Source organism: Mycetomoellerius zeteki, unplaced genomic scaffold (assembly GCF_001594055.1).
Source record: "Mycetomoellerius zeteki isolate Tzet28-1 unplaced genomic scaffold, Tzet1.0 scaffold125, whole genome shotgun sequence".
In the NCBI taxonomy this organism is placed as follows: domain Eukaryota; kingdom Metazoa; phylum Arthropoda; class Insecta; order Hymenoptera; family Formicidae; genus Mycetomoellerius; species Mycetomoellerius zeteki.
In genome coordinates, this window is record NW_017256179.1 from 286,215 (window position 1) to 310,128 (window position 23,914).

A 23,914-nucleotide genomic window follows, 5' to 3' on the forward strand; every position below is an offset into this window, starting at 1 on the left:
GGAGAGCGAGCCCGGCATCAACCCCACATGTAATTGTGTTATGCCCTCTTCACCCTCTCTCTCTCTCTTCCCTCTCCTCGTTCCTCACTAACCCCCGTCTCTTCCTCCGACCTTTCCTCTTCTCTTCTACCCATTTCCCTTCGGCGCGACCTCGGTCACCCTCCTGTTCGTGCGGTTCCGCTACGCCCTCGTGGCGCTCCTCCTTTCTATATTGGATTTTCTAATCCGTATGGATTCGAAAACGTCGCCGTGACGTTTAAAAGGATAGAAAGATCGTTTCTTTATCGGTTGTCTTGCCACGTCGCTTTTGGACCAGCGCGACAAATATCCGTGATTACGAGACACTATTTTGCTTCATTTTTCGTTCGTTGTATATAGTATGTTGGCAAGCATAGAAACGATACCACGTGTTTATTGCAAAAGTAAAAATCAATATCTTATTTCCTTCGCTATTTAAAATCGACAAATCCAAATTGCTCGAACAAATACCTACATGATTAAATCTTTGCTTAAACATTATTTGCGCAAGTTTTGACCTAAATAAAATTACAGAGCTCAGTCTTCACGAAATTAGTAATTATTAGCTTGTAACGTATATAATATTAACTAATTATTATTTAATTATCACAATATCATAATGTTTAAACAGAAACTCATTGCTTTCCGAATTCATCGATAAATTCGCGCAACACAATGTACGCATCGACCGTATCGATCGCGAAAGCGTTAACCACGTAACAACATCTCGCCGGCATGTCGACGTAGCAAAACGAACAGTCGACGCTTATCTTTAATCGACCGTTAATCATCGGCGCCGATCGCGTGCTCACCGATGTCCCCTTTCGACACTCCCGGCAGCCGTGCGAGTGCATGAGCTAGCCGAACGATTTATCTCGCAAAGCACACGGGGCTTGCCGTCCCCTCCGACACTCGCCACGCTCGGAATTTACAGTCGTGTCTCGTCCTGTCCGGTGGCATTTCTTCACCCCGGTAACGGTTCCTTCCGTGGCGACTAAACGCACAGCGGGTGGATACCGGCCTCGGTGCGACAAGGAGAACCGTGGCATGTCGTGTGCACACGATGCATTTTGTTTGTAGGGGATTGTTGCCATGGCAGCGAACTGCGAACATCGAATGCACTTCGTCCTGGCACGGCGCGGCGCGGAGCGGTAGCACCGACACGGCTCGTAGACCCGAGCGAGCTTGCGGAAGAGTTAGCCCCCGGCTGCTTTCGCAAGCTCCGCGCAACGGCCCGTGTACACCTGGACACGGTAGACGACGCAACTTCGGGCAGAGCGCGTTAATTTTCTTCAAAATTTTGCTCGTGAACGACGCTGCGTTGCGGTCCGTAGTTAACACGCGCTTTTCCAAAGCGTTCCCCTCTAATGATTTTGTATTGCGTTAAAATACAAGTACAGGATATCCGTGAGAAATACTGCATTTCATTAAATTCTGTATCGCTAGAATATGTATGCGGGATCGAGATATATTGGGAGAGAGAAATAATTCTATACATAAAAAAATTTAATAATTATCGATTAACATAGATGGTAATTTATTTTCGTCGCCAATTTTAATTATCATGGAATTAGATGATTCGTGTATATATACATGGAAACGCACAAGATAGTTGCAATATGTAGTCTCGTAAACGTATTTTGCAAGAATGCAGCAACGGATGTTTGTGACAACTGCAAATAACGTTGACACAAATATTGAATATCATTTCAGTATGCAACAACGTTGCAGTTTTACTCTTTATGTTTTGAATTTGAGTATTTTCCGATGATGAATGAATATTTAAGTTAAACGTGGAATTTCTTTTCGACTCCTGGTTATAATTTAGGTTCCTTTTACCAAACTTTTTAAACGCGCATGAAAAGTGTACTGTTGCGAAAAGTGTACATATGTCAAAAAAGGAAAGGGAAAAAAACAATAAGCGATGCAAGACGCGTTTTTCGAGCAGCTGTCGCATGCACAAGGAACAATGGGATACCTACATCGCGGCTCATATCGAAAACCAATTTCCGAGATGTCAACGAAACGAAATCGGGCGCTAGAAGGGAATTCGCCAACGTTTTTCTAGTAACTGCCAGAGGTTGGAGATCACTTTGAGCGGGAGAGTTTGGCAAGATCGAGTAGTGGCTGTACCTTCAACAGGTGCAAAGTGTCTCCGTTGAAAGGGCCACTCTCCGACCGCTTCCATGATTCCAAGCTTCTCACTCTATGCCTCTTCCTTCCGCTTCTTAAACTGCAAGCTCTTTGATAGAAAGCCTAAAGCGCGTCTGTGTGCCCTTCGGGAGGGCGAGACGAAACGTACATACAATTACGACGGCTCGTAATGAACCGATGCTCCGTTTGAGAAAATAATGATGCTCGCTAATGAGACATATTCGTTGCGCTTTGCGTTCCGTCTATGACAACGTGTCCCTTCATCGCGGAATATTTTGAGTTTTCATCAGTGTGAATAATTTTCTATTGCAACAAGATCACGTAGGTAGTATCTATACATAAAGATATAATACTATGTGATAGAAGTTGTCATCGTAATGATATTATTTACCTCACGCGCGTTTGACATCGTGCGCATGTTTCGCATCGATCGCGGTGCAACATTGTTATTACAACGTGTTTGAGATTTAAGAAATATTTACTCGTCCAGAGCTAGTTGTGTGGAATGTACGATATTTAACCACTTAAGAATGAAAAATATTATATTAAAAAGAGTTACTGTGAGTTATCTATATGGAAATTTATATCCGTATAGATAAATATTTTAACAAATATTTAAAACATTTTAAAAATATTTAAACATTTAAAACATTTTTGAATCATTTAACATTTAAATAACTTTTAAAATGGTTTTGAGATTCTGTATGGAATTTTAATAATATCTATCGATCGTAAAATGTGTTTTCATTTTCTTATAAAATTGCGTAATTTGAATATACGATCAACGAAGCCACAGTGATGAAGACTATTTTCTTTGCTTATAAAACCGAAACTTATAATACGTCTCATATTTTATTTATCAGACTAATACTAACTTTTAAAATGTATTAAATATTGAGAAAATATAACTAAAAAAACTTTAATTTTTTAGTTATAGTTATTACGTATAATAAATATACGTTTGCAAATATTTGACATTTTCATTGCGTTAGAGCGATTTTCGATATGAACAGTTAAAACTTCCACTGTTATACAACGCATGCACGTAATAGAGTTAACTCAATATTTTATAAAAAGGCATGTTTTATCATAGTAGCAATTTCAATTGACGCTTGTAGTGTAAAGTGATACACACAATGTTAACACATAAAATTTAATACGTCATTTTGAGCTCACGCGATTTAAAAAATTAAACATTCGGTCAGAAATACAACTACTGGTCATTGGTAGTATTGCTAGTGCAACAAAAAAAAGGAAAACATTAACACGTGGAATGTTGGAAAAATGATTGCAGTTACTGAAAGTTTTCAAACATAAAATTTTTTATATAATGCACAAGTTTTAAATTGGATTATAACAAATGATTGAAACTTATCAAAATACAAGTTATTTAAAGTATTTGTTATCTTATAGAACCTACTGAAATTTTTATGATTTTATAAAATACAGAAAGTATAGAGAAAAAATATCATTTATGATGCAAGTAGTGTGTAATATAATTTCTATACGAAACAACGTTGTTCCATTCAGACGAAGAAAAATAAAGATAGTAGTCGATTCCGTCTGCACATTATCAAAGAAAGATATACATGGTATGAACCTTAGCGAAGGAGAAACTCTGTATTTGTCTGAGAGCTTGAGGCGATCGAGAAATGTACGCAATTTTTTGAATCTACGATAAAAAGATACGTATGATTATGTAAATGCATTTGCGGTTAGAATCCCATTTCTTTATACATCGTATGCGTTCTATTGATATCCACTGCTATTTGCTACTTTTATAGAATACTCATTAACTAATTTTCTCGATCTTCTTTTCTAATTAGCCATTAACCATTATAAATCATGTAATAATTGGATATATTCAGTAATTAATTACGCGAAAAAGTTTTTAACAGAAATTACATTCTAGTTGGAGATTCGAAATTAAATTCTGAGTTCAGTAATTTATGTAATTCATTAAATCGGTGAGAGAGAGAGAGAGAGAGAGAAAGTGTAAATTATATTCTAATTAGACCAAATCGGTAAAATAATATTCGTAATAATTGGATTGTCCGTGATTGTCTGACAATAACAAATATATATTATGGATACAGAACTTGTTTCTCAATCGCTCGTAAAAGAATGCTGTGAAGTTTAATATCGCCCGCCTCGTTTCTCACATTGCTTATAAAAAACAGAATTGTAGTCGACGACGAGGGTTCGAAGTTCAATGTTCGCTACAGTATTCCCATCTACTTAATGTTTTGTTTTTCTCGTGCGACTGGCTACTACCGTTGAGTCCCCCTTCGACAGTAATGAATAGTACATCCGTTATATTTTTATGAACGGCACAAGAACTTTTCTCATCATCCTTGAAACTAGGAATTACATATCGATATCTTCCGTTATTGACGACGTCGGCGCGGAATAGCATACCATCGATAGAAGATCCCCTAGCTTCAAACTTTTCATCAGTTTTCCTCTACTTCCTCATTTTTTCTTTTTATATCGATATTTCATAGAAAACAAAGTAGACCGTCTTAACGTAAACAAAGATTATAATGAACACAGACTATAATGATCCAATAATAACAAAAAAATATTTTTTATATTACATAGGTAAACATTTGTTGAGGTATTGCAGACAATATTAGCAATAATGAATTAAGCAATCCTTTCAAAAGATTACACAAATATATTAATATTCTTGTTAAAATTGTAATTAATTAATTATAAATTAGTTATATAGGTATAATTGTGAATTAGTATAATATTGCGATATCAACATCGAGATTAAAGAGACAGGACGCCGACTATATTATTGTAATTACCAATAGTTTCAACGTTAAACTATCGATTCGAGCGAATATATTTTCAATGAAAAATAATACCACTGTTTATGATACTTCTACAAATAAATTCATTCAATATTTATATTATCCGATATCATGTATCTCTTAAATAATCAAAATATTATACATAATAAATATTTTTTGCGGCTTTCTGAAATTTAGTTTCAAAATTATTTGATCTGATCGATTGATTGATTTGTAAGAATATAAATATATACAGTTGCTAATATTAAAAATTGATATTAAAAATTATATATTTCAGTATGGTAATTTATACTATTAAGTAAACATAACAGTGTAGAGAGAATAACTTTTTAATTTCAATAAAATTAATAAATGTTGAAAGAATTATTTAACACAAAATAATAATTCGCATTTATATTCGTTTACGTACGCATTTATAATGCGTATGTAATACAGCTCCATTTTGAGATAATCTCAAGTTCTCTGACAGTAAGTAATGTGTCAAATAGATTAGAAAATCTAAGCCTCGAGCTCTGCGGAAGCGCTGAGCCCAGAACGTATTTTACCGGGTTATCGTTAGCGGTGAAACAGCGGCGCGATAGTGAGATGCGCATTGTTAAAGAGCGACCGCGGTAAATTCATTACGACTCCAACTACTTGCGGTCTACCGCTTTTTGCTACAAAGTCTAGCTTAATGTTCTGCTTTGACATTTCGTTATGTAAAATTCGCTGAAATTTTCAAGGAATGTTACGTGAGGTGTTCATTACGCCACCGTAATAATGGAGAGTTATTTTAATATCTCTTGAAGAGAGCCAAGGAGTAGCCAATGTTATTTCGAGCATGAAAGGAAAAAAAGAAAATATTAAAACATATATTTTCTAAAAATGAATCAGTGTATTATTTATTACTGAAAAATAGTAAATATTCGCTAATGATTACATCTGTTATCTTATAAGTATAGCACTGAAGTCAGTAATAATACACTGATTCACTTTTAGAGAGTATAAAAATGTATGTACACAAAAGATAAGATATTTATTCTTATTACTATAAGTTACAAAATGACAGAAGCTAGTCTTGTTTCGAGATATTGATTTGTCTAAGCTGTATATATATATTATGTATTTCATATACCATATGTATTAATACTGAATTAAATCAACTTAAGTTTCCGATATCCTACATTAAAATATTGATTTTCAGATTTATTAAAAATTTTGAATTTAATTAGAATACATTTGAATCTATCGGAAAATTTAATGCCAATCGTTAGTATTTTTAGTCTAGTAAGGATCATTTATTGGCTGGATTTAAGCTGACATCCATTAAGTAATAAGAATCATTTCGAGCGAGTAGAATTAGATCTCAATTTAAATACATTAAATCGCAAAATTTGATTAAAATACTCTTTTGTCTAAATATATAATAAAATCTCTGATATAAGAGAGACACTACATATTAATGGAAATGTCGATAAAAAGCAGATATACATACATTACATATGGAGAAGTCTGAACCGAATACGAACTAAATCTATACTACATTAAAGCATCTAATAATTTTATGAGCAACATGAAAACACATCTACCATGCATTGAATCCGTTCTGAATATGTTATGAATATTGAATATGTTCTATATTAATCTCAAAATCTCTCACTGCATCATACACACGTTTTTCTTACGTTAGATAAAGTATATGATGCAGCTCCTTTTAGAGGCATTAGTAATAGCCGTCGACATCTTGGTTATCTCCACGTGAGACGTTAAAACCTTACGCCCGAAATTATGATCCACGAAGCGTGAATAATTCTGTCTGGCTACCATTCATTCCGCGGTCGGTGTAAATTATTGCAAGGAGCGCATTAATTTCCTTTGCGAATAATTAACAACGCACCGGACAACGAAACCTTCGCGCACCTCCTACGCTTTTGCAATGGTCAGTCCTTCCGTCGGTACCCTCATACCTCCGGACATCCCCCCTAGACTGCTTCTCCCCGCCGTCTCTCTTCGCCTCAACCTCTTGGTCGACAACTGAAATATTAATCATGACTTACACATGGTGTTCCGGGACTAGGGGCATTCTCCATCTGCATTATTAAGTGACCTCGCGCACGAGTTACGCTAGGTAGGCTCAGCCCTTATTCCGCAAAACGAATATGGATGTGCGGTTCACGTTGTTATTATTCCGATGTGAAGGTCGGTTGCAATATTTTGCCGATGCTCACCGAGCAGATCGCGTAATCGCACGTTGCTTTCCCTCGTGCACGAACAGTTTGCTATGTGCGAGATACACATAGCCTACAGGTAACGTTTGAAATTAATTTATATGCACGAAGCAAAATCTCTGAGATAATAGAAATCAAAGTATATAGATTTTAAAAAAAACCATAAAGGATATTAATTGCATTTGTACTGCAGAAATCTGACATTTATTTTATAATATGTTAGTTTTTAATCTTTGTACACAGTTTATTAATTAAATCTTTTACCGGCATATTTCTCGGTTTCTTTATAAATCTACAAATAGATTTAAAACGAAAGTAATAAATAGCGACGTTCCAACTCGATCGAGCCGTCTCTTTTACGTGAAAATAAAATTGTTATTCTTGTATTCCCAAAGGTTCGCGCGGAAAAATGAAAGTTCATTAAAACCAGCATGGTTTATCGGCTTTTCGCTCGGATTTCTCGGGCCTCTGGAGTGTTCTCGTTCTAGGAAGCGATTTATATCTCTTTTTTTCCTTTTTCTACTGCAACGATATCAACGAGATAGTAGCGCAGACATACTCGAGTATTTCGATATCACATAACGTTTGCTCGATACTTGTGAGTTACTCCGCTCCGAATCCATTTGGATGGCAGTAATGCACGTTAAACGTCGTAAAATTATCTCGATATAATTGTCCTTAAATAACGACAGCTGTGTTAGTAGTTGAGCGCCCAACGCAATGCGTTTTCCTTTCAGGAATTAATTCAATATTCAGAAGGACTCCGACATCAAAGCGAGCAATAATAGGAGCGCTGCTTCTGGCAAGGTATGCGATGACAGAAGTGGGCACGATGGCTATAAGTGACAAACCGGTTCGCGAATAATAGGGGATGACGATGCGACAGACGATAACGTAGATTTGCATCTGGAAACAATTTGCCCGCACGTAGGACACGTATCGTTATAATTGAATATCTCGATTAATGCGTAGCAACGGTCTAGATAATCGTCACGTTGATATTGATTCGTTATTTCAACTGTAATATATTTGTACATATTAATGTTGAAAATAATGTTAACTTAATTCTTTAACGCCTTTTCAATATGGCATACTCACAGTTTTTATAATACAGTTTTTTCTTACCAAGATTGGTACTTCTATAATTTTGGAAGTTGAATAAGCTACTTGACAAATTTGAACATGTAAAGATTTTTCTATGACGTAAAAAAACAATGTTAATGATTATAAAATAATCTTTAAATAACAACAATTGAAAAAGAGATCATACTGCGTATAACATATTCAAGTTTATCGTATATTTTTTAAACGTTCAATTGTGACATATTTTTTTCTTCAAATTTAAAGTTTTCGGAACACATATAAAAAGCCTTTTATTTAATTTTTTCAACAAATATACAAGTTTTAAAAAAAATGGTTTTTTAACCTTCTATTTCCTTTTTTTGTTGTACGTTTTTTATTAATAAAAACATATACATTTGTTGGTTACTGTTATTTTCCTTAATGTCTGGAATTTTGATTGAAAAAAAATTGTTAAAATATGTTTATTTTTATGAAAGTTGGGTTGGGTATGACAGACAACAATGTATTGTTCCCGTGTGAAACTAAATATAGTATTTAAAGAATTAAAGTAGATTGTATAATACATATATTAGTAAACGTCCTCAAGAAAAAGAATGTTAATATCTCTTCATTTTGATTTAATCTAAAGTAACAGTTAGGAAAAGCAGAGTTCATGCCATTAACGTAATAGTACGGAGATGTTCCAAAATCGCAAATACGCTACTATGAACGATCCACAACAGCTTTCCTAGCATTAAATCCGACCACACGACGCAACCAAGTTACACCTTTATGTCGCCTTTCTCTCTCTCGTGCACTGCTATCTTCCACGGATTCGATCCAGACGACAGAGGCTGGCAAACTGTTAATAGGAGGGGAGTTTTAAATGCGCGTAACGTAATAACGCGTGCATTAGGCAACTACTATGGCGTCGGTGGCGTCTGCGGCGGCGACAACGATAGTAGACCCATTCTCCGTAAGGGGTAGTTTGCCTGACAACTCGATTATACGATACTGCAGGGCTGAGTGGCAAGTGGTGATATATGGTGCGCATATATACGCCGTGCTTGCCTCTGAAGTCACTTAAAATAATGAGAAACCTGGTATCGGGTACCACGCTTGTTTCCTACTCTTTTCCCTTTTTTCTTTTCTTCATCGGTGGCATTTACCCGCGAGTATCGAGTAAATGCGATAAACAGAGTGGCAAACTGGTCTGCTTGGCGAAACTTTGGAATCCGCTAATCTTTACGCGCGCGTTTGATCGACGATTGATTAAGATAATCAACGAAAAGGGATGAGCGTTTTCGCATCGAACAGCCGATGTTCGATTTGCGCTCATGACGCTATTGATCGGACAGTTACAGAATATACAATTTTAGATTCGTGAGGCGTATAAGCAATTTTGGATATTGAGTGGTCATATTGCATTTCTCGCTCTGTAGCTTTGCGAACGCGCGTGGCACCGATCGATTTTCGGATAGACATCCAGATATTTGCATTGAGTTCCGAAACGTAATAACGCGTTTCATTAAATCACATATATAGATCGTTAGCCATTATTAATCGCCTGCAGCGCTGTTTGACACTCCATCTCGGTTTCTCTTGTAATCAAATACGCGATACCGTTAGATATTCATTATTACACTGTCAAACTGTGTCAGTAGCTAAATTGTTAGTTACTTTAGCAATCGCTCTGCCATGTAAATGTCAAATCTTGTATACGGTAAATGCAATATCGAGATAATTATTATCTTCTCAGAAAGTATACCGATTTCCTTTCTAATTGCTACGTAAAAATATGATCGTGCTATTGTACATATGTAATAATAATTTATAATGATCAATAAAAGCGCGGATAATTTACAAAAACGACAACTGTAAATGTTTTCATGTTATACATGTGTATATGTGCGTATATGGCGATTCTATCATATCTGAATAAAAAGCTTGATTACACAACAATAATAAGCACAAGGAAACATCATTTTCAGTAGATCAAGGAGCATGATACCTTCGTTAGGATAACTTTACCTCCGGCATGTTTATTTTGCCGATGAGAAGTCGCATCTACGTAAAACGAGAGTGATATTTACAGCGGGGTCGCCTGTCGGTACGTAATCCTGAAACGAGCTCTATGATCAAGCGTTGCATTATAGGAGAAAAAGGAGTCGGTAAGAGGAGATACGTATCCAGTTCGTAATTTGTGTGTAGTCAGTAATTTGACTGTTGCGCGTCGAGAGCAATGGCCAAACCTTATAATATTACTATCATTACTATGATTATATTTTCCACAGTTGTAATTTCATATACCGCATAATATTCACATGATTTTATTTAATACCTACTTCAAAACTAACATTACTATGAATCTTTTATGATTTATCGAAAAATCCAAGTTTCTAAAAAATTAATCATTATTTTGTTCTTTTACTTCAAAAGTGATACAATTAAAACGATTAAGTTTTTCAGAAAAGGAAAAACTATTTTTTAATAACTTAATATAAAATTATTGACTAATTAAATAATATTGACAAAAAGAATATTTTTTTTTAGGAACAATCAAATGTTTTGTAATTTTCACAACTTTTAAAAACCCTTTTTAAGGGGTACAACAATTTTAATATTCTACAAAATTATAACAAATCCGAAATAATTCGTCAAAAGTGACATAACTCGAAATAGTTGAATTATTACTAATAATTTATATTTACCTTGATTAGCTAAAATGAATTCAAAATAAAACACATTTTCTTCGAACTTCGATCACAAAAAAACCATCTTGACTCTAAATTCTCTCTTTCTCTCCTCCCTCCCTTTCTCCCTCCTCCCCCCTCTCTCTTTCTCTCTGTGGAAAATTTCTTTTTTTTTTACAAAACGACTCAAAATATGTCACTCTTGTAGAAGATATTATATGATTTCTTTGAAAACCCACAATGACACAACTATTTGGAGGATGAAACTCGGAAGTTAAATTAATTTAATTTGGATGATTAATAGAATAATCTTTATATATATATATACCTAAGTTATTCATAATTACTCATTTCAATAATCGAAAATTTTTTTAATTGTATCACTTTTGAAATGAGGAAATGATTTACAACACTCTTTATCGGTTTTTATTCATTTATACGATTATGCGAATACTGAAAGTTCTTTCTGCGTGCTAGTACGACTAGACGCTGACTCGCACTACTTTATTGTCTTCCATTGCAGAACGGTAGCTACTGTTAATCGATCAATAAGCGACATTAGTGCTACTGAAAATTGATGCTGAGCAAATACTTTAAACAGACATTGCATTTGGGCGAATAATCGAGGTATCAGCGCATTATAATTATGCTCTTCACATAATGGCTGTGTTAAAGTACGGGACAACAGGTACCATTATTGCGTGATAGGAGATTAGGAAGTAGGGGAAGGATTTGTACGAAAATTTATTAGTAATGTATACATATACATATGTATATATATATGTACTGGCACAGCGTACCGAACTATGTTGCGGCGACGCCTGGTGTAGGATATAGAGCGAGAACATACAGTCAAGCACACAAGCCCGTATCCTGGTACTTATGGTCATGTAGGCCTACCTTACGCATACCTCTTCAATCTTGATTCTATGTTATACGAATATTATTAAATCTTTGGTCAAGTAACGTTAACATTTGATACACAGTATCAAGTTATAATTAAATGAGATTTTATCGTTATGATTTTAATTATACTGCGCATGCGATATATATATATTCATAAGAAGAATATAATACTTTAAAATGTTAATCATCAGTTCGATTTGAAAACATAATTCATAATAATAAATATATAGTAAACAAAGATTTTGAAAACGATATACATATATTTTAACGATACTTTTAGATCTTAATGATTTTAAATTTTGATGTTATATAGATACATACAAATAAGCTGAAATTTTAAGCTGTTCTACTTTATAAATAGAAATCCAATATATAAGATATATCTTTGTACAGGTATTTCATAGGATTCCGTTTTCTAGATTCAAATAAATTAAATAACGACTGGTAAAACAGATTTTATGACGATTTTATAACGGAGATATATAAAGTCTTATAAATAAAATTGTGAGTATTAATAATTGCACTTACATCAAATATACTTTGCGATGCAAAGTAATTTTGTTAATGCAAATTTACTTTGTCTACAAACGCGTTAGCGACCCTTCTCAACCGTCGGCAGTAGGTTCATCGAGACAAGATTTATTAGAATTTATCAGAATATTCCCGCGCGCTACGTTGCGCAATTGGCGCGACAGGAATTCGATCTGTTGCATTTTAATGAACCATTTGTCGGCAATAGAGTGATTTAAATGGATTGACTGTCTGTAACGTAATTATTCAAGCGATCGTTCGAAGAGAGAGCCCTCCCACCCCCTCGTAATTTGACGTTCAAAACGATTCCCAGACATGTGAATTCCGATCATGCGATCCGACATCTTTAAATTATTCATTCCTTCTGATAGCGACGCCCACTAGTGTATAAGTTTCTGACGTGATGGAATAAGTGGAAACGGTAGATCGTTGCTTTCTTTCTCGACGAAACTTTCGCATTACCTTCTAATGACTGTTGCTTTAACCTATTTTCCAGGCCCCGCTACGAGAACTCCTGATATCTAATCCCGTACGTTAGCGTCTTAGAGTTTCCAACTCCCACATATATGCCGTTACACTCAAATAAGGATTCCATTATATAATCTTTGTTCGTACCTAAAACTCCTAATAACATTCGCACAAAGATAGCAACTCGGAGGAAATTAGCAGTATCAAATCAATTCAATTTCAATTTGTTTTTCATTCAAGATACCCGAAAAAATACTTTCAGAATTTTTATGCTCAAAACTTGCTAATGTATTTTCATCATGTAACGCAAATGTAATATCACTTTTCGTCTGTTAGATACAAAAAAATTATGAAATTTCGCCTTCCTCAAGCTATAATGACTTGGTTATTTTGAATTCCAAACTAATCCTTCTATCCGATACCTCGCGTGTACCATACGATTACTTCGCGAAGCTAGAACTTCCATCTGACCATTAAAAATTTATCCATGGCTTAACCTCATCTTCTGAAATCCTTGAGAATACATCGGGTAGCTAAGAGTCCGTGGTATGTAGTAACTTGAAAATGCTCGGAGGCCAGATGGAGAGCTCAAGCGCGGTTAGAAGATCTCAAGTCTTAGCTGAGAAAGCAGTCGGCTTTTAGTTCTCGTTACCGCCCCCATTAATACTAAGAACACACTTTGCTATAATATGCTATAATATATATATTTCGGTTGTGACACTTCCCCGACCAGTTGTTATCCGCAGAACGTAACGATGTGGTACAGATCTGTAAATATTTGACACAAATATAAATCGATGATGTGATTTTACATGATTGCAACCTCAAGATTTACGCTTTCGTTGATTCATAAACGATAGTAATGCATGCGTCGCTTTTGATCGATTATGCGATGTATCGATTTCAGAATTTATCAGAACGGGAGAGGGGAAGTGGGAGAAAAGGCGATTCGAAATATGAACAATAGACACGTACGAATCAATGTGTGCATCAATATCCATATATTGAATAACGTATATAAACGTATATTTGATTAACGCGAATGAAACGGTCCGATAAATAGATAGGCGTGTACTCGCGTAATAATCCCGTAGACTGTCATTGTATTTATTTCGCCGTACCAAATTACCAATTTATATAATCTCTTGGGGATAATGCACGTAGCGCCGTTATACGATGTCATCGTATACGCGAGATTTCTGCACACATTGCCATTTCGGAGGACAACATTTTCCGGAAGGTAGTAAAGCGTGATATGAACCGTTGCTGGTGTAATGAGCTGGCAATATAATGTCTAGGCCGGCTTGGTCCAGGCTAGCCTGGAGACAGGACCCCACGGCTGGACATCAATATATTGATGACTATGCGGACGGAGATTAAGAGCTGCCATCCATATCGACACGCTACAGCCCTCTTGTAACGTCACATATCGGATATCATTAATAAAGAGACTGTACTTTCCTCCATTTCTGACGAAGAGCTATAATAGGTATTTTGATCCGAGCTAAGAAGGTATGGGAAAGAGGAGATCTCTTTCCATTATACCATAGAGATGATAATGATGTGACATATATATCCTTGTTAGAGAATATCCAAGGAGGATGAAATGTGATTGTGATTTGGAAAATATCAGAACTATTAATTTATTATTTTAATGCAATATCTTATTGATTTTTCGCGCGTGGAGCGACTTGTCGTAATTATCGGGTTTTTTCTGCGATGGTTTATTATCGACGATAAAGACTATCAAAGAAACGATTAATATTTTAATATCTATCGTGCAGCGTCAAGTTGTACAAACAACATAATACGAATAAAATCCTTGACCGTTCTTCCATTATTAATTACAATGAATATTGCCAGCAGACAAAAGATATATTAATAAATGACAAGATTTCGAAATAATGTAACCACGCAAGCATGCTTTCAAAGGTGGAAAACGTTGGAGATTGTATCAGCGCGGGAAACTGCATAATATTGATTCACAATAAAGTGCGTATCAAATAGGCGGATGAGAGGATGGTATGCGGAAACGAAATGGAACAAGCAGGAGAAGCTGCGGGCTAGTAAAGGCGAGTCATTACGTTGTCGGTACATCGCCTCTTTCGATACATTTCGAGTGCGGTTACGTGACACTGCGCTGTATCCACCGAGTCGAGTGGTAGATGGGCTCGGGAGAAGGGGTCGGCGCAGATACGGGGCAGAGGAAATGGGAGAATAGGGATGAAAATGGGATAGGACGACGACGTGGGATCGGTGCGGAGAGGCAGCGCGGTAATCGGCAGCAAGTGAATTGGAACAAATGCAGACAGACATGAGGTGGACTACTGGACTCTCCCTCTCTTTCTTTCTTTCGTTCTCCCTCTCTCTTTTTCGCTTGATACCGCAACCAAGCAATATAGTATAAATCGGACTATCGCTATTAATTGAGTTCGTCCCTATCGTCGATGCGCGCAACGTCCCCTACTTTGTTCGACCTCAAGACGAATCGATGAAACGTGGGAATATAGAAGTGACGAGGGAGATGATGAAGTAGATATTAGGGGGCAGATAACGGAATAACATATGAGACAACTTATCCTAACTTATTACATTATTCTTTCTAGTTCATTGGATCATCGTTAGAGTTAGAATGTATTTTTTATGCGTGTGAAGTAGATACAATCAAACGTACGAGACAGCTTCGAAATGTAACTCACGTTGCTCTGTGTGTGTGTATGTGTGTGTGTGTGTGTGTGTGTGTGTGTGTATATATATATATATAATGCACTCGTCCGTGAAAATTATTATTCGTGAGGCTTCATTTACTTTTCAAAGTGTTCACACCCATTATATTAGGTATTATATTAGAAAGAGGTTGCCAGCACGCGGCAATCTTGATTTTGGTCTTCGAACGTAATATCCGGCAGTGCTTGTAGACGACGCGAGGAAGTAAAACTAATTTCGTAAATCCTTTAATCTACGCGTTTGGTGGAAAGCTGAGGCGAGATTAAGGGAAGCGGACTGAATGGGCGAGCTCCTGGGTGTTTGATGGAATATGATGAACGAGGCACGTAAAACTTGGTTATTGGTATACCAGATCAAATAGAGAAAAAAGAAGCAACTTTAGTCCGACGCGCCGCAATTAAAGCAGTTGCAAAAGTCACGATACGCAATCGGACTTAATTAAACAATAGTTGATAACGTTCCTTGTCATTTATACATTGCATTCATTCACGTGCAAAATCTGGTATTAACTTCTCGCGTTCTTATTGAGATATACGTCTCTGATTAAATTTAGAGTTTTCTTATGTTGTTGCTTTTTTAATTCGAAAATTGAGTATATTTTGATGGAGAATAATACAACTGAAGTTACTTACAATCGAAGAAAGAAAGTAAATATTGTTATATCAGTTTGTTATGGTTATCGGAACAAGTATTTATTGAAATATTGAGATTGCCATTACGCAACGAGGTTATTATTTTACTAAAGGTTTATCCAACGAGTGATATTTTTATATCGACAATAAGACAATATTTTAAATTATTGTTAGTATTGAATAAAAACTTACAGTCTGTATATTATATCTCATAAAATTAACTGATAAACTTAACCATATAATAATAATACATTTTATATATAAATATTGTTAAGCATTAAATGAAGACACTTTACTACAGAAGAACAAGTTATAGGGTGTGCACTAAAATTGCATCTCTCGATCGAAAAATCATCGTATTGAACAAATATTATAATATTATATTGTCATTGGATTCGTCCATGAAAACAGGATCAACTGTAAATCAAAAGTAGATATCGATGAAAAAATAAACAACGAAACAGTGATTGTTGGCAAAATCACGTTTTTTCGGTATAGATTCGGACGACTGCAAATATACACGAGTATCGTTCCGTGAATATAACAAATATGGAATCGTAACGCAGATTTACGACATGTATCGAATATAAATGCAACGCATATCAGCAAGTTTGTTTTCTTGCCAGTTTATTTGTTAGAATATCTAAGCTTTATGTTAAAAAATGCAACGTAAATTTAAAATTAACGAAAAATGAAAAAAGAAATATCTTTAAATGCAAATAATAAAGTCATTTAAGTATCTTTTTTTTTTTTTTTTGAAATGCAATCGAGATGCTGTACTAAGCTTTTTTTGTAGAAAGAACTAAATTTACAGTAAAGAATGCAACACTGAAGGATGTCACTTACTGCCATATTGTTGTGCCAAAATGGAGGCAAAGACCTGACCGGGACTACGAGCGCCTCTTGTAACGGATGAACTTGACACGGGCCCCACAGCGTGACGTGCGTTATCTTCATCATCGCTGCTGGATTGGCCACCGGCTCCATAACCGCGCCGTTCTCTCCATTCCAGGGACCGCTGACGGCGCAGCCCACGGCCCCCATTTGCATGGCCGCGGCCCAACGTGCCCTCGCTGTCCATCACTGCAGCATCTACAACAAGCGATTGACAATTTATACGACAACGATCAGATATAATAAGTTTTACAAAAAAGTATTAAAAAACTGAACGTTCCCTTGTAGATTTTATTATGCGTGTAGGAAATATCTCTTTTATAATTCGAGATAGATTTCTAAAATGTATTGAAATCAATTCTACGTTCGAAGCATTCACGATGTACAAGAGAGGCGTAGTAAATTCTGCTTTTAATACGTTTGTCAGAGAGAATCTTAAGATTTAATACGCGTCAGAGAGAATCTTAAGATTTACGTGAGAATGCCAAATGGCGAGCCAAATATAACATGAAAATTGTTGCGTGGAATAACAATGATGCCATTACGTGGAGCGCCGATAGCACGTCAATGTCGAACAACAGCGACTCATTAGGCATTCACGGCCGTTGCTCGGAATCATTCAGGGCCGAACGAAATCGAATTGCATACTCAACATTTGCTGATATTCAATGCAGATAATTCTGGCTTTGGTACTGACAGGTTTGTTTATATCTGGGCTGTAGGATATATTAATATGCATTGTCAGTCTTAATACGTAAAGGAGATAATGTTCTGGTTTCGATAACATTCCTAATAACGAAAGCAGTTTTTGAACTTATATTTGATAGATGAAAAATACAAAGATTGATAACGTTATATATCATACGTAATACATTCTATATGTTTCGATTATTTAATTCGATATGTTAATTCAAATAGTTGGTAATCGAATAGTTTCGATTACCAACTATTTGAAGTGATTTTATTATGTTTAAATTCGATTTCTAATTTTGATGATATAATTGGTGAAAACTTATCATTAATATGAATATTTTATATTCGTTATAAGCGCAGTAGTTAAAGCAACTTTAGATTTCCGTAGAATTTTCTGGCTGACCTTCCTTCAAATAGAGACCTCTGTAGATCGATAGAATTGAAGATCTTGAATGTGTATGGTGGCTCAAGATAATTGAGTGGTGGATGCCTCGAAATTCCCATGGAGACGTCCTCGCTCGTCGTTGCTCTCCCTTGATTGCAGGGACTGCTGATTGATGCTCCAAGGGAGAACCGAACAGTGATGTCTTAAGATCACTCACTGTTCCTTGGACTATGAAATTTCAGTTTAGGTCTGGTATCACAAATGGGATGGCTGTGTTACATTTTCGGTCACGTATTCGAAGAACAGAATTAATGCTAATCTATTGTCATTGTCGGCACGCGAAGATAGCTCATCGATTATATTTGCACGATTAATGATACGTAATAATTGTGGACTTTCAAACGTGATATAAATATGAATATGGCAAAAACAATCTCATGAAGCGCGCACGATCCTGCGTTTCAATAAAAGAAAATAAATACGGCCGTTTACCGATGGCTGTATCCGATAGAATTGGTCAGGGAATTTGCTCGGTAAATATTATATGAAAATTGAATGAGATGGAAGTAAATTAAATTCTGTATATGTGGTAAACACACACAAGCTGCGCCAAATCGATTTTGTAAAAGTACAATAATGGTTGTAATATATACGTCATAAATTTATAATACGTATTTGATAAACAACGCTTTCGTGCACACGTTTTTAAAAATGATTCGGTATAATCATCGTAATACTCAAATGTTGTAAATAGAGGGAACCGCCGCGTTGCAGAATGACGAGCTTTATCCAGGCATAATTCCAAATCGGGCGAGGGAGGAATGGGGTGAGGGTTTAAACGAGACGGTTCATAACCACGAGCATATCGGCGTGAATTCCCAGAAATTTGCAACCGTGAAATTTATGGGCACACATCCTGCGGTGTCGGGCGTCACGTTAATAAATCTCAATGCGTCGCAAAGCCGGGCGAGGGATAAACCGTACTTGGGAAACGCGCCCTTATGCATCGCCGTGCACCTCTCACAGCCACTTTTCTCACTTGCTTCAATAGTAGCTAACAGGTCGCATCCTCTACACACAAGGGCACTTTACGATGTTTTGTTTTGTCGGCCCTTCGCATCCTTTTTCGTTCGTGTAAGTGCGTTGAGAATGTGGGCGACTTGTCAAACTGTAAGTGAATCGGAAACCTTCCGCGGTGCGAGCCGAGTTAACGAAGAACCCGCAAGCATAGTCGAGTGCCTCTTTCCGAGCAAAACGAAAGGAATATTAAGAATGATCTTCTGTCAATCTTCGTGATTTCATTTTATTGACCGATATTTCTCATAACCTTGATTCTTAACTAAGCGGCACTGAAGCAGTTTATACGTATGATGCGTGAAGTGATGCTTTATATCAATCGTGTCAATTTGACGTTCGTATCCTGTGATCCTGTGATCCTCTTTATCTGACTTGGATATTGATTCTGTGCAACAAATTTTATTTTATTAATCAATAAACAATAGAAAAGCAAACAGGAATATTAAAACATATTTGATAAAATTTCATGGTTTTTTTATAAATATAAAAATAATAACAATAAGAATCTCATTTTTAGACTGAACATGTGAGAACACAATCGATAAATTAGAAACCTATACGGCTATAAAAATAAATATATATTTTGTTTTTTTAATTCATTTTACTTATTAATTAAAGGAATCATACAGTTACTAAACTGTAAATTAGATTTGCGAAGTTATACATTTTACTTATGTATTTTAAAATTTAAATTACTTGTTATTTAATAAATATTTAATTATCGTAGAACACTTTTAAGACATTTTACTGTGTAAAAATTTTTGCACCATTTATTTTTGATAAAATCGACTATAGTTATATTATTTGAACGATATTCTTGAACAAGCCTGTGTTTTGAAATTAGTTTTGTGAATAAACGATCGAGGAATAATTTTCAATTTACGTGCAAGATTACAGCAACGTTCAAGGCGCAGTTTTTCATGCCATCGTAACAGAGGAAAAATTCCATATAGTGGAAAAAAAATAGATAATGTAGCATTGTATACATCCTGCAGTATTACACACTGTACTGCCTATTTCACGGTTGCGAACGGCATTCGTCGTTTTAATAGAAAATTTTTACAAGGGGTCGTAAACATAAAGTAGACTATCCAGCCGTGGGAAGCTCTTATTGCTATAACTTATAACACGTGGCTGATAATATAATGGGCCTGTACGATATAAAGTGCTTCACGAAGAGGGTTGTCAGGGACTTGCTGACTGCGAGTATGACTCTGCCATTATCACATACTGCCGTCTTGAACATAAAAGTTTAACATAAAAAGCTTTGGAAAGCATGAAATGTCTTTTTTTTTTAAAGAGACATTAACCTAATGATTATTTATAATCTGACGACAATTAACGAAAAGATTTTACTTCATAAAGACATTTGACAAAAATAAAGTAGTCTTATTATAAAATCAAATGTAATTAAACACATGAAGAGTTTTGTATGAAAAAAATAATAGATAAAGCGCTCGCAAGAAAGGATTAAACGTAAGATCTTTCTCTTGTTACGTATTGTAATGAGATATCATGGTTAATAAGGTTGTTGCAGGGATGTTCTAGGCAAGTTCTAGGCAAAGTAATTTGTGTCAAAAATTATAATCTTACGAAGGGAGGACAAGGTACAATTTCGGGAAAATTCGTTGGCTGTATCCGACGTCAGATATAGGAGACGAGCATTATAGTAGAAGTTCTTAATATTGAGGCATGTCGCACGTGTTTATTATTGCCAAGAAACTGTTTCCACTTGTGTAATAATAAGTCAACAGAAACGCGAAACTTTTCCACCATTTCTCAACGACAATACCAAATTGCTCTTGTAAGAATAACGAAAGTATGCAATGCTTAGTTCTACGCGTACCGTTTATCGTATTAAATAAACGAAAACTTTATGCTCACGGGGGAACATGCAAAACGTATGTCAGATTTCACAGTATTCGTGGCGCGCCGCGATATTCGCTACTCCGTAAATATAAATCAGTCTGCGCGTGTCGTAACCTCTTAGAAGGGGGTTAAAAATCCTCAGCCACGCGTATATGTATAACCTGCTCGAAAAGTCGTCTCGTAATACCTACACTTGAGAATATAGTGGCACTCCGACTTTCAGACCACGAATTCAGTCTTAGAGAAGGCATACTATAAAAGGCTTTAAGAGTTTCCCCGTGTTCGTGCGAATTGAGTGGGATTTGCATACCACGTCGCGGCGAGAATTTCACGAGAAATGTGGACCGGGTTTTTAAACGGCATCTAATGAAGGTAACATTAGACGACATTGTTCAAGTCCGCCACGGTGCCATTCACCTTTTAAGAATGTAAGAAGGGCATCTGAATGCATGAAACATAGACTGGCAGCCTGTGTAGCTAGATATGGTTTGAGAAAGACTTTTGCATATTCATTGGGATCGCGTGAACCCCTTGCTCGTCAAGAAGGCACAGCCTTAAACATTAAATACACTCATCCAGTTTCAGCCATGGACCACTTCGATATCATCGCGCCGACTAATTATACAGCTTTAATCTGAGTAACATTTTCGAAACATCCATGAGGCACTCGTCGACTTTGGTGATAGAAATTTGAATACACGTTAATTATAGCATATGTCGCTGTTTATAATTTAGATAACGCATATTGCATGCACAGGCATAAATTTACTTTGTGCTCGGCGTGTGCATTTCTCGGCGCTTTGCCGTACGTAATCCAAGATACACAGAATTATATACAGTATTTTGAATAGATAATATTACTGCATTTAACGTTCAAACGTTCTTCCATAATAAACGAAGAGATTATTAGTAATCTCATGGTGAATGAGAGATGGATAATACACTCTTCGTTTATTAATTCCTGTTTAAATATTCTTATATTATGAATCATGTAAATAAGAAAGGTGTTTTTTATATCTTTAATAATTTTTTAAATGAATAATGAAGTATTATTACTTTGCGATAATTACTGTAGTCCTAGAGAAAATTTGAGGTTATACGGAAATCCCAACACTTGGCTAAAATTGATCTAAACTCAGCCGTCAATCATTCCTCTGGATCAAATAGATAGTACGATGAAGAAAATTGCACGGCAGCGGCGGCCTCCACGGCATTTTGCGGTGTAGAATGTCAATTAAACGGCGTGGCCGATTAACCATAACCGAAACCTCGACAAAGGCTGGAGCGTGCACGGTTTCGCACTCCGGCAGGTTCATCACGCGATAATTTATATGGTAATTTCAGGGACGTAATAAGTCCCCCTCGGCAAACTCTGGCTGCCACTACACACGATCCTCCGGTGTGGCCGCGGCGTCCTGCGTTGACCCCGACGCGGCGTTCCATCGGGAGAGGATGGCCTGCCATGTACACATCATTACTAAAAGCGGTCATCGATTCATCGGAGTTCGACCACTGGCCGTGCCCACCGACCGATCCGTCGTGGTAGCGTTGTGCGCGTCGATGCATAGACAAGCTGACGTATATTGTATATATATATATATATATGTGCGTGTGTGTAATGTATGTGTATATGTAAAATGTATATGTATTGTATGTATATATACATATGCATATATGTATATACGTATACATGTGTATATATATCCTATGCACCAACGAGAGCGTATAGGCACATCCATTGTCAAATTTTCCCACTCGCGATCGACCGTGCGGGATTTAATTAACACCATCTCGTTAACTTTTGTCGCGACCTATCGTGCCCGCGCCGGTGTTATCTCTCACGAAGATGAGCTTGCTTGTTCGATCAAGTGGATCGTTCGTATCGACGAATTAACAACATGCATTGTTCTTTTTTTCGCTGTTTCAGTTTACTCACTAGATTTGCATATCAATAAGTGTGAAGTATTACACTACCTTTATTTTCTCATATACATACATTCGCCGTTAATTACATTTATTTTTTAAGAACATTTTTGAAAAAATTCATCCATTTAAAATTTCAACTGAATAAATTTATTTGAAATTACATTTGAATTCATTCATCGTAAATTTTAAAAGAAATTACATTTTGATTAGATAAATTTATTTAGTTGAAATATGTTCAATTAAATATTTATTAGTTATTTAGTTTATTATTTAGTTGATAAATATTATGGCTCATGTCATGTTTTAGCGTCATGTTTTCTATAATAATTTGTCGATCAAAATGAATCTGTTTCTAGATGATTCTTCCTTCTCTCTTTTTCTCTCCTTTTTCCTATCTCTCTCTGATAGAAGAAGTTTAAATATATTTCAAAATCTGTCGCGCGATTGATGATGATCCATGGAGACGAGATAGAAGTTATTAAAAGCGGTGATAATCGATGAGGATGGATGGTATTATAACATTACAGTGAAGCGGTTTACTCATAAATTTTGTTTGCCCTGACAAAATCGAAAAACCGCGAGGCATCGCCAGGGCGTGAATATATTGACACGAATGTGGTTCTAGCAGAACAGTATTTATTTTCCCGGAAATTTTTAGCACAGTGAGCAGACACACAAGTATCGAATAACCGTCACATATATGTGGCATTCTTTTTGCGAACAAATTATAGATGTATCACCTTGAAAATTTCGAGAGTATATTTTTGCTCGTTAGCATTAATAATCGTTAGCATACTACATTAATATTTATTTTATATTGTACTAACTTTATTAATATCTTATGTACGTACTT

General features: G+C 35.9%; 1 protein-coding gene across 1 annotated transcript in view; it reads right to left on the bottom strand.

Moving 5' to 3' along the window:
- Positions 1-23,914, bottom strand: part of LOC108731367 (teneurin-a) — a 344,833-nt gene that overhangs the window by 285,685 nt on the left and 35,234 nt on the right. Inside the window, exon 3 of the mRNA XM_018461666.1 lies at positions 17,064-17,309. Coding sequence (XP_018317168.1) covers positions 17,064-17,298 — 235 coding nt within the window. The 5' untranslated portion in view covers positions 17,299-17,309. The remainder of the gene's footprint in view (positions 1-17,063; positions 17,310-23,914) is intronic.